Source organism: Camelina sativa, chromosome 15 (genome assembly GCF_000633955.1).
Source record: "Camelina sativa cultivar DH55 chromosome 15, Cs, whole genome shotgun sequence".
NCBI lineage: Eukaryota > Viridiplantae > Streptophyta > Magnoliopsida > Brassicales > Brassicaceae > Camelina > Camelina sativa.
In genome coordinates this window covers 7,997,999-8,009,711 of record NC_025699.1, presented here as the reverse complement: position 1 = coordinate 8,009,711, position 11,713 = coordinate 7,997,999, and the positions used below count along the sequence as shown (strand labels likewise).

The window sequence follows — 11,713 nt, the reverse complement described above, 5'->3', positions numbered from 1 at the left end:
CCGGGGGCCGTGGTGGTGGACGCTCAGTATGTGCAGAAGATGGAGCAGCTGCAGCGAGTGGGAGCGGGGTCTTTCTTGGGAGGTACGGATCCGAGTGTGGCTGATGAGTAGAGGGAGCGGATGGAGGATATTTTCCAGTCGCTTTGGTGTCCCGACCAGTATAGAGTGGATTTGGTAGTGCATTACCTGACAGGAGATGCACGTGTGTGGTGGAGGTCGGTGACCGCACGGAGGGTACAGCGGGAGATGACTTGGGGGATTTTGTGAGGGAGTTTAACTCCAAGTATTTTCCACAAGAGGCTCTTGATCGCATGAAAGCACGGTTCTTGGGGTTGACTCAGGGGGACCGTACAGTGTGGGAGCTGGATGCAGAGTGCAGTCGGCTTGTAGGGTATGCAGGCCGGACATGGGAGACAGAGCCGGCTTAGGTGCGGAGGTTCTTGTTGGCTCTGCGGGATGATCTGAAGACTCGATGCAGAGTGAGGAGCTATGCTACGAGGGCGGAGCTGGTTGAGGTTGCAGCTGGGATAGAGGATGACTTGAGGTCACAGTTAGTGGTGGTCAGTCCAGCGGCTCAGTTAGAGGAGACATTGGAGCAGAGCATTCCAAGCAAGGATAGGCAGTTGGAGCAAAGGCGTAAAAGGAAGCGGGAAGAGACGACAGTGGAAAACCAAGCTGGCCAGGGATTCTATTTGCACGGGAGCACGGATCACATGTTGGCAAGCTGTCCCAAGAAAGGTGACTCGCAGGAGTACCGTCGATTGTGTTATCATTGTGGGGAGGAAGGGCATATAAGGCCTTTATGTCCTAAGAGGAGGCAGATGATGGAGGTTGTGGCGCAGCCGAAGGGAGGACCGGGTGCCCATTCCGGCGCTTAGTTTTAGCTTTTGTTTTCTCTCTTTCATTATATATTTTCGTTTGGAGTTGTAAACAATTATTGCATTTGAGGTTCTAATAAAATTTGGAGTTCTTTGGATTTGGGAATTGTGAAGTCAGTGGAAAGGAAATAGCTCGGGAATTCTATAAATGGAAAGTTTCCATAAATAGAAGGTTGCTATAAATGGAAAGTTTCCATAAATAGAATGTCGTTATAAAAGGAAAGTTTCTAAAAATGGGAAGTTTTTTGAATAGTTAAAGCTTGCCTATTAATGAAAGTGTTGAGGTAGATCTAGCTCGGAAGATACTCGATAACATCTGACTTGTTTGCTTAAGATTGTGTGGGCCCAACTCTTGTGATACCGATAGCTCGATGGACTTTGTGGCCAGAGAGTGGTAGTGGTATGTTTGCTTCGGATGATGATCCGTGAGCGTACTTTAGGGTGACGACCCTAGAGTGGGATTTTGAGACTCCCCGGATACCGTAGCTGTGAGCCGCGGCTCGGCAATGAGCCGGTATGTCTCAAGGGTTGCGACCCGAGAGCGGGGGAGTGGGCGTGCGAGACTCCTTGGATACTGTAGCTGTAGGCTATGGCCTGGCAGTGAGCCGGTATGTCTCGAAGGTTGCGACCTTAGAGAAAGGGGAGTGTGAGTGACTTCCTGGATGCCGTAGCTTATGGTGGTTAGCCTGATAACGAGCCAGCAAGATTCGTTGGTTGCGACCACGGACGGGGGAAGCACTAAGTTGTGAGTAAATAGTGTCTTTGATGTGAGTATATTGGCTAGAGGGAGACCTCATGGTTCAGTCGGAGGTGTGCGGACTGTTGCGACAGTGGCACGAGAAACCTTGGTTGACGGTGTTTAGTCTGGTCGGGAGACGTGCGGGCCGTGTTGACAGTGGCACGGAGGTCCTTGACGGATGGACGATGCTGCGAAATTCGAGGATGAATCCTCATTGGTGGGAGAGAATTGTAACATCCGCGAACCAAGTATCGCATTTTTGGTCTGAGTGTCGATCGACACCCTTAGTGTATCGATCGACACCATGTTTTCCGGGTTGGTCGTGTTGGTTTTAATTGCTGTTTGGTTCGGTTTGGTTCAATTAAAAATCCCTAAACCGTGTATTTAAGGTAAAGGACGACCCAAGTCGAGGATTTCTGTTGTATTGGTCGCTGTTGAGTGAGAAAAAGAGAGAAAAAGGAGAGAAAGCGTTGGAGAGTGTTTCTGTGAGATTTTGGCTTGTTCTTTGTGGTTTTTGGTGAGATCTGTGGCTGGGGAAGGGAGAGTTGTTGCTGGGAACGAAGGAGAAGCTTGTGAAGGTGTTGTTTCCACCGTTTATCAACCCAATCTTCCTGTAAAAGAGGTGAGTGCTTGACCATGATTGATCTAAGCATGAGATCTCTTTTGTTTGGTTGTTCTTTGTCTATTTGTGGTGTTTGCTTGTTTGGGTTTGTTGTTTTCGGGTTTCCCATAGGTTCCTGAGGCATTTGGGTGAGTTTGGGGCGGTTTCGAGTTGATTTGAAACCAAGGATCGATGTTCGTGTTCGTGTAGTTCGCGTCTGCAGAAGCAGTGTTGATCGACACCAGTGTGGTGTTGGTCGACACCATGTTGTGCCAGCATCGATCAACATCGTTTTAGCGTCGGTCGACACTAGTCTCATCCGAGACTTGTTTTCCTGGTTTGATGTATTGTTTGTGTTTGTTTGCTTGCTTAAACATGAGAGTCTCAGATGCTTGTGTGTATAACCTAGTAGATGGGAAGACAACCTCACTAAGTATTTATGATAATACTTACGCATCTCAATCGTTGTTTGTGGTGTGCAGGTATGTGACGTGGAATCATGGCGATGAGGAGGAGGATGATCTAGGGTCTCGTTTGTGTGTTATTGGATTTATTGGATATGTTGTTGGAATCTTGGTTAGTGTTATGTTAGATTGATGAATAGAATGGTTAGAAATGTTATTGTATTGGTTTTGTATTATTGATATGTTTTCGCTGTGCATGTTATTGGATGTTGGTTTATTACTGGTTGGTTAGTGTGTTTGGGTTGGTTTGTTTAATTAAGTAGTATGGGATGCTTAGTTATATATTGTATTTAATTATTAAAAAAAAAAAAGGTCTGTTTGACACCCTTAGAGAGAATGATTAATGAACAACGTAACAATAACAGATACTTAAGTTAATTATGAAACAATACAAATTTTTTATATATATAACAAAAATATAAATTTTTAGAAATACTTACAATCTGAAGTGTTTTTTTTTTTAATATTAAAATTCGAAAATCATTCCAAATGGGCTGGGCCGCGGCCTTTACACTTCCGATCCAGTAACAAAATTAGGGTTTACCAAAAAAAATGAAAAACTCGTCGCCGGCTGAGAGGCTCGGACCATGTTGATCATCGGAGGCAGAGAGTCACCGCACCAATTCCGATGGATTCAAGGGCCATGGCTTCGCGGCAGCAACGAACGGATCCGGATCTCCGGCAGAAGAATCCAATTTCTGCCAGTACTCTTTTGCCGTCGAGCCACCTGACCCGCTACAATCCTCCTGGTGTGCGCAACTTACGACAACCGACATCGACGTTGACAGTTCCCGACCTAGCAAACTGCCAAGCTCAGATCTATCCCCTCTCTTCAACAGCCGACCACTTCGATCACCCCCGCGCAGAGACATCTTCAAACCGGTCTGATGGAAACACGATCTGCAGCAATTACAGAGGTTGACGGCTCACCCAATCCTCCTGCAATCAAAATCCGCAACAACCAACATAGATCCAAAGTGATCTAGCCATTAACTACCTTGAAAAATAGTGCTCCCCACCACTCGCCCTTCGGCTTCCGCTGTAGCCACAACAATCCGATTAACGGATGAGCCGAGAAGATTCAGACGTTAACCCACCGGCATCCTCAAACCAGGGGTTTTTATGACGAGACTTCTGTTCCATTTAACCGGAGTTGCAACTACACCGAAGGACGAGAACCACACCACCACCGTCGGTAGAAGAAGAGCCTACGCACTCCTAGATCTTCAATGTCAAACCACCACCTGCAATTAAGATCAAAATGTAAAAGAAAAAATGGGATCTGAAAAAATTACCTTCAAAAATAAAAAGCGTTGTTTTCGATGCAACGACTGTGCCTTGAAATCCTGAAGGGTTTCTTAGCTTAGCCTAGTTTAGTTTACTGCATTATTAAGTTTGTTAATAACATAAAAACAAAACAAAAAACTGAACGTAAAGTCCGACCAATCATCCAATGCGGTGAGGCGGGTCGTGTCTCGTGTGGAGGCCACATGCATCATGTTAAAATGTCATGATCCTTACAGATTATCCTATAAAATATGTCTCAAAATAATTCTTGAAACTTCTAATAAAGCAGCATGTTTTAAACTGTTTGATGTGGGCCTCTACACAACCACTAAATTGGATGTTAGTGGTGGACATAATCCATGTTCAGGTTTTAACAAGGCGTTCTACAGGATTTAAAATAGTAGTAGGAAATTTTTTTTTTTGGTCGTGAGTGGAAGACATTTTTAGAGTAATTAATAAGAAAACACCAATTTATGAATTGGTAGTTGAGAATTGATCCTTGTATACGCCCCTCGATTAGGACTTTCTTCCGTATATAAAATTAGTTATAATATATATACATCATGCATGGGGTAATCGTAAAACTCATCCATCGTTATTCATTATTTGGCGATTTTTGTTTTTTTCTTTTTTTTTCGATAAATGGCGACTTCTTTCAAGAAAATAAACGATTTTATTGATACAATTATCGTAAAAACACAAAATATGCATGAAACAACCTTATAGAAAAAAGAAGGGAAAAAAAACGAAACGGTCAAATGGACAAGCTGACGAAGGATCATATGGTATAGTCCTCACGACCCTTCCTTATTGCATGCATTACACACACTTAAAATCACAAACGATTATCATCAAACCGCGTTTAAAGCGTTTTAATCAAGCAGATTCAATTCCATAAAAGAAAAGATCATCAAACCGGTCATTGGTTGGAGCTTTCCCAGCATGCATTACAAGCCCTTTCTTACCATCAATGGTCCCAGTTGTGGACGCTGTCCATCCTCTGCTACTCGGAGTCTCCTCCTCTTCACCAATCTTATCCAACCTCTCCCATTTTGACGTCTCTGTGTCCAACGCAAAAGTGCCATCGGCCAGTTGACCCGGACCCGCGTGAGCTAGTGGGTCCATCGCAATCTCACCTCCAAACAACAAAATGTGTTTTCCAACAGCCGCACTAGCAAATACACTCCTTTCCGAAGGCCTCTCACCAAATGTTTCCACTTGTGACCACTTGTCTTGTACAGGATCATAGTAATGAACATCATCAACTTCACATCCGTTGAATCCGTACACAACATATACCTTCCCTTGCACCACTTCGAGCCCTGCTCCTCCTCTAACGCTAAAGTTATCTCCTGGAGTCGAACACTGCACCCACTTCTTATCAACAATGTTGTAAGCGTCTAGTGTCTTGAGCCGCTCCGTAGCACTTACCCCACCGAAAACGTAAACGTTGTTCTCATCGGCTGCCATCGAGTGAAAACTACGAGGAGTGGGTCCTTTTTCGACAGGGGTTACCAGTTTCCACTCGTTCGTGGTCGTGTCAAATGAGTAGAAACCGTTATATTGCCGTGAGGCGTCTCGGCCTCCAAAGACATAGAGGGTTGATCCTACGGACACCATACGGACACCTAAGCAAGAGAGGTGCGGAATGTCTCCGGTGGCTGGAGAAATGGACCAAGTACGGGTCTCGAGGTCAAAGACATAAAGGTGTTTGTCGATGGGCTGATTTGGTATGAACTCACCACCAAAGGCGTAAATCTTGTTACCTACCTGTGCTATGCCATGCGAGCATCTTTGCCCTGGACCTTCTCCTTTTTGCTCCACCTTATGTATAATTTAATAATATTTGTTAGTTATTTAGTAAAAATATTTAGATTATGATTAGTGCAACAGCTCCAATAATGGTGAGATGTCATTATCTAGATTTGAGTTTTTTTTGTCTCTTTATTTATCAATCATTCTTTTTTTACCGTACGTAATTTAGTGATTTTAAGGTGGTAACAATCAAACCTCTTAAACATTGTTGAGAAGATTACTATACGGCTATACCTTTATCCATTTTCCGAGCAATTTCGAAGCGGACGGCGCCGAAGAAACATAGGCCCCGAGGGAGTGTAGAACGTCGGTCGAACGTCCGTGAAACCCAACGATTTTTCCACCGTGAAGCACAAACTTAGTCCCAGGTCTTTGTTCAATAGGCTGAGAGGTTTTGCCGTTATAGGTTTTGAATGTAAGAAACGTGATCATTTCTGTGGGCATATCATTAACTTTCTCACGGTAACCTTCCACGTATACGATGTAGTCATCAACATCAATCTCAAACTGGAAAGAGAAAAAAAAAAAAATCGTCAATGCCGAAACTAATCAACAAAAGACCCTCTTTAACAATCTCAACAAAGATAAATCTATTTTAGTACCTCATCAACTCCTAGCACAGTACTCTTGTTTCCGCCACCATGTTTATCTCCAGCAACCACTTGAGAACCATTGACGTACTCAAACTTGACGAATGCTATACCATCTTGGCCTTGCCCTACATACACCTTTCTAACATTGTCGTAAACACCATCATCCCAAACATCTCCAATCTCACCACCCTTTGCTGCCAGCTTTTGGGCCATCTCGATCTTTTGCTTGCGTTTGATAAATCTTACGAAATATAGTACCTGTAATATAACGTGTAATTACAAATGTAACCGAATCCTCCTATAAAAACTATAATCATATTAGAGAGAGGGAGAGAGAGAGAGATGACCTGAGAAGAAAGTAGTAGTAGGTGGTGCAGTGATCAGCTTTAGGAGTTGCATGGATATTTATTGACCAAATAGAAGATACAGGGGATGTATTTCGTTTAATATTTTTTATTGTCTCGTGATTCACGACTCCGACTATTTAAATGAAGAACCAGTGGAGTGTGGAAGGACACGTAGTTTTGGGTTTATATATGTTACTATTTAGCAGTTCCAACACGTATTTTTGGGTCTATATATGTTACTATTTAGTAGTTCCAACTCGTATTTTTGGGTCTATATATGTTACTGTTTAGTAGTTCCAACACGTATTTTTGGGTCTATATATATATGTTATTTAGTAGTTCCAACACGTATTTTTGGGTCTATATATGCTCCAACACGTATTTTTGGGTCTATATATGTTATTTTTGGGTCTATATATGAATCAGTGGAGTGAATGATGTGAATGATGGAAGTACACGTCGACGATGTCTCTTATAGCAGTTCATAAAATCTATATATAATAGCAAACTCATTTTTTTATGTCAATTTTTAATCTAACGGATGAGATTAGTTCTACTTTTAATCTAACGGTTTAAAATTATTAATCGTATCTTTTCGTCGCACCTCCATCTTTCAAAAATCACATCTCTTAATTTTTGCAGCTCTTTATTGTACCTCCTGGTTTCAAAAATCACATTCATTAACTTTTACACATTTTTATTTCACACTTCTATGTATTACACCTCTTTGTTGTACCTCCATGTTTCACATCTATTAATTTTTACACCTTTACATTTCATACCTCTATGTCTTACACTTCTTTGTTTATTATATATAAACTTTTCTTGACTACATAAACAAGTTTCGATAAATTGTTTTCTGGATACTAAATAAAACTAAAGAATTGTTATATTGAAGTGTTTTTTAACTAACAAACATCAATCTCTAATTCAAGGTAATTTTATATATTTTCGCTGCGAATGACCTGTTAGTATTTCTTATATATGAGTGTACGTGGCTTTTTAATTTGTTAAGTTGTGAAAGAGTATATCATTCATGCATACGTTCTATTACAAAACACATGCGGACATGTGGATTAATTTGTTCATGCATTGCCGGACAGTACTCCCAGAAAGTCAAAACCAAGAGAGAGGCATGATGACATGCAGTGATGCTAGAGTTACGGATAAGCCAAAAATTTTTAACAAACATGGTATAATTTTATATAAGTTCTATTATTGACTTATTTAACCTATTTAATTTTTTTTAACAAATATGGTATAAATATAAAAATCTATTTATTTATTTTTGTTATGTAGGATGTTTATTAGATATAAATGATCCAGGTTAGTTTCCATTTTTTGGAAAAAAAAGTTTTTCAAAATTTTAGTTGAATTTTAATTTCTTATACTTTCTGGGTATCAAACATTTTGATAATATATAGAAATATTCCAAATGAGCATGAAAATAGAGAGTGCAGAAGAAAAAGCCAGACATACTTGTGACAACACAAAATCAAATTCTAGAAAGTGTAAGCACGACCAAATGACAAGTCAAGTTAGGAAGAAAAGATCTTCAATTTTCTAATCTGTATATACAATTTTTTAAAAACATAATGTATAGCAGTCAAAAGGTGAGATATTATTATCACATGTTTCACCACATCGACTTTGTTTTCAATGTCGTTGATTGAAGATCATGATGGTACCAATTCATAGACATAATTAAGTGGGAAATCAATTCCTAATATATGGTGGTTCTGTACGTAATTACGCAAAACGAAAAATGTCAGGAAACCTAGAATTTGCAATAGGAGATATATTAAGCCTATTAATTAGTTACTACTCACTTGAAATGGGAGTATCTAGGTTCGTCCTACAAAATATTAACTTGAAGGTTTCAAAATAAAATATATAGAGAAATTTCAGCAACAAATTAGAAGAATGCGAACAAAGGAGGATATACAGGAATAAACTTTTCACCACTACTGAACTAAAGTTTTCCATTAGAGCTCTACGCTTCGTCTCTCTCTCTCTCAATTTTTTCTGTAGATTTAGCAAATCTGAGTGGTTTGTTTTTTGCGTTTTTATTATTACGGTTTCCCCCGCTAATTAATAAAAAAATTGGTTATTTGAATGTAGGTAAAAAAACAAATTGGTTATATATAATAGCAAACCACTTTTTTGCGTCATCTTTAATCCAATGGCTGAGATCGGTTTTATTATGTTATCTAACGGTTTAAACTTCTTAATGATTCCAACAGTTGTAAGTTTTTTCCCACAAATCATTTCTCTTCGTCGCACCCCCATCTTTCAAGAATTTCACCTGTAAATTTTTGCATCTCTTCATCGTACCTCCATCTTTTATCGCACCTTTTAACTTTTGCATTTCTTCCTCGTACCCATCTTTTTAGAATTGCACATTTTTATTGTTGCATCTTTTTGTTTCACACCTTTATGTTTTACACCTCTATACACATTTATATTTTTACACCTCTTTGTTTATTATATATAAACTTTTATGGACTACAAAAACAAGTTTCTAATTTATTGTTTTCAGAATATTTTTAAAAGTAAAAAAAAAACAAATAATTTTTTATTAGAGTGTTTCTAAATTAACCTGCATCAATATCTATATCAAGGTATTTTTATGAACTAACAAGTTAGTGTCCATTCCAAAAAATTGGTTTTGTTCCCTCCTCCATTTGTTCTCATATATTAGATTATAGATTAACGAAAAGTTTGGTTCTTCTTAAGTGCTCTGTTTGTCTTTATGTTGTCGGTTAGATAATTTACTCAAGATAGCACTTACATTTTATTATTTACTCAAGATAGCACTTACATTTAATTTTTTCAAGTTAAATAGACTAACAAAAGGACAGGATATCAATATCTATAGCACAAAGGGGCGTAATTTTTTAAATGTTGGGCTTGTTCGTTTTGATTTTTGATGAGAAGTTTTTTTTAATACAATTTTAGGAAGTTCTGTCTCAAATGATTTTTCTCTTTATCATTTCAAACGTAGCATGAGTAAAATAATGCTATGTAGCAAGAGTAAAATAGTGTGTCATGAATAGTTGCTTCTAAGATTTCTTTCGTTAAAAAAAATACAAATATCTAAATTTTCATAGTTTAAATTTTGAAGTAGAATTTTATGAATTTTGGGGATCAACTTTAATCTAATGGATGAGATTGTTTCTATTATCTCATCTAAAGGTTTAGAATTGTTGATGATCCTAACAGTTGCAAGTTTTTTTCTTCTAATAATCGTGTTTCTTCGTCGTACCCCTATCTTTTATAAATCACACCTATTAATTTTTACACCTTTTTGTTTCACACCTTTTTGTTTCATACCTCTTTGTTTATATATATATATATATATATATATATATATATATATATATATTTTATGGATTTTAAAAAGAGTTTTTGTTCTTTGAGTATTATTAATAATATCACCCTTTGTTAATGATCTCAAAAGTTGCAAAGTTTTGGTCTAACAATTGTGTTTCTTCGTTGCACCCCCAATTTTGCATGTTGGCACTCGTTAGTTTCACACCCTTTTGTTTTACACCTCTTTGTTTATATAAATTTGCAATGTTTTGATCCAACAATTGTGTTTCTTCGTCGTACCCCTATCTTTCAATGGTTGCACTTGTTAGTTTTTGCACCTTTTTGTTTCACACCTCTTTGTTTTCACACTCTTTGTTTTTATATGTATACAGATTTATATGGACTTTGAAAATAGTGTTTGTTATTTGAGTATTATTAATGATCTCACCCTTTATTAATGATCTCAAAAGTTGCAAAGTTTCGGTCCAACAATTGTGTTTCTTCGTTGCACCCCCATGTTTCCATGTTGGCACCCGTTAGTTTTCACACCCTTTTGTTTTACACCTCTTTGTTTATATAAAATTGCAATGTTTTGATCCAACAATTGTGTTTCTTCGTCGTACCCCTAGCTTTCAATAGTTGCACTTGTTAGTTTTTGCACTTTTTTGTTTCACACCTCTTTGTTTTCACACTCTTTGTTTTTATATAGATACTGTTTTTTTATGGATTTTGAAAAGAATTTTTGTTCTTTGAGTATTATTAATGATCTCACCCTTTGTTAATGATCTCACCCTTTGTTAATGATCTCAAAAGTTGCAAAGTTTATGTCCAACTATTGTGTTTCTTCGTTGCATCCCCAGCTTTCTATGTTGGCACCCATTAGTTTTCACACCCTTTTGTTTTACACCTCTTTGTTTATATAAAGTTACAATGTTTTGATCCAACAATTCTGTTTCTTCGTTGTACATCTAGCTTTCAAAGGTTGCACTTGTTAGTTTTCATACTTTTTTATTTTACACCTTTGTTTCACACCTCTTTCTTTTCACACATTTTTGTTTTTTATATATATACAGATTTTTATGGATTTTGAAAAGAGTTTTTATCATTTAAGTATTATTAATGATCTCACCCTTTGTTAATGATCTCAAAAGTTGCAAAGGCTCGATCCAACAATTGTGTTTTTTCATCGCACCCCCAACTTTCCATTTAGGAACACGTTAGTTTTCACACCTTTTAGTTTTACACCTCTTTGTTTATATAAAGTTGCAGTGTTTTGATCCAACAATTGTGTTTCTTCGTCGTACCCCTTGATTTAAATGTTTGCATTTGTTAGTTTTCACACATTTTTATTTCACACGTCTTTATTTTCATATTTTTGCATCTCTTCGGCATACCCCCATCTTTCAAAAATCGCACATATTAGTTTTGCACCTTTTTTCACACCTCTATGTTTTACACCTTTATATTTTACACATCTTTATTTATATATAAACTTTTATGAAACACAAAAACAAGTTTCGAATTTATTGTTTTCTGAATATTTTTTAAACTTACAAGTTAATAAATAAAATCATAGATTTATATGTTTATATACTATAGCAAACTCACTTTTAGGGGTTAATTTAAATATAATAGATGAGATTGTTTTTTATTAGCTCATCTAACTGTTTAGATTTG

The 11,713-nt window shown here is 37.8% G+C and overlaps 1 protein-coding gene and 1 long non-coding RNA gene across 2 annotated transcripts; both read right to left on the bottom strand.

Moving 5' to 3' along the window:
* LOC104745972 lies at positions 3,116-4,219 on the bottom strand. The gene is made up of 2 exons (XR_002035479.1): positions 3,680-4,219; positions 3,116-3,582 (listed from the first exon to the last, which is right to left on the bottom strand). It is a non-coding gene; the product is annotated as an uncharacterized LOC104745972 (long non-coding RNA).
* Positions 4,623-6,835, bottom strand: LOC104745971 (nitrile-specifier protein 1-like). Its single transcript, XM_010467361.2, has 4 exons — positions 6,725-6,835; positions 6,387-6,635; positions 6,019-6,291; positions 4,623-5,793 (listed from the first exon to the last, which is right to left on the bottom strand). The coding sequence occupies exons 2-4, from the start codon at positions 6,588-6,590 to the stop codon at positions 4,846-4,848; spliced, it is 1,425 nt and encodes a 474-aa protein (XP_010465663.1). The 5' UTR covers positions 6,591-6,635; positions 6,725-6,835; the 3' UTR covers positions 4,623-4,845.

What these genes read in the sequence shown, in the direction of transcription:
- LOC104745971 (XM_010467361.2), bottom strand. Translation starts at nt 6,590, where the DNA reads ATGGCCCAAAAGCTGGCAGCAAAGGGTGGTGAGATTGGAGATGTTTGG. An exon ending in CTGTGCTAGGAGTTGATGAG is followed by an intron (nt 6,292 to 6,386) that starts GTACTAAAATAG and finishes TTCTCTTTCCAG; the next exon opens with TTTGAGATTGATGTTGATGA. An exon ending in TGCTCGGAAAATGGATAAAG is followed by an intron (nt 5,794 to 6,018) that starts GTATAGCCGTAT and finishes ATTATACATAAG; the next exon opens with GTGGAGCAAAAAGGAGAAGG.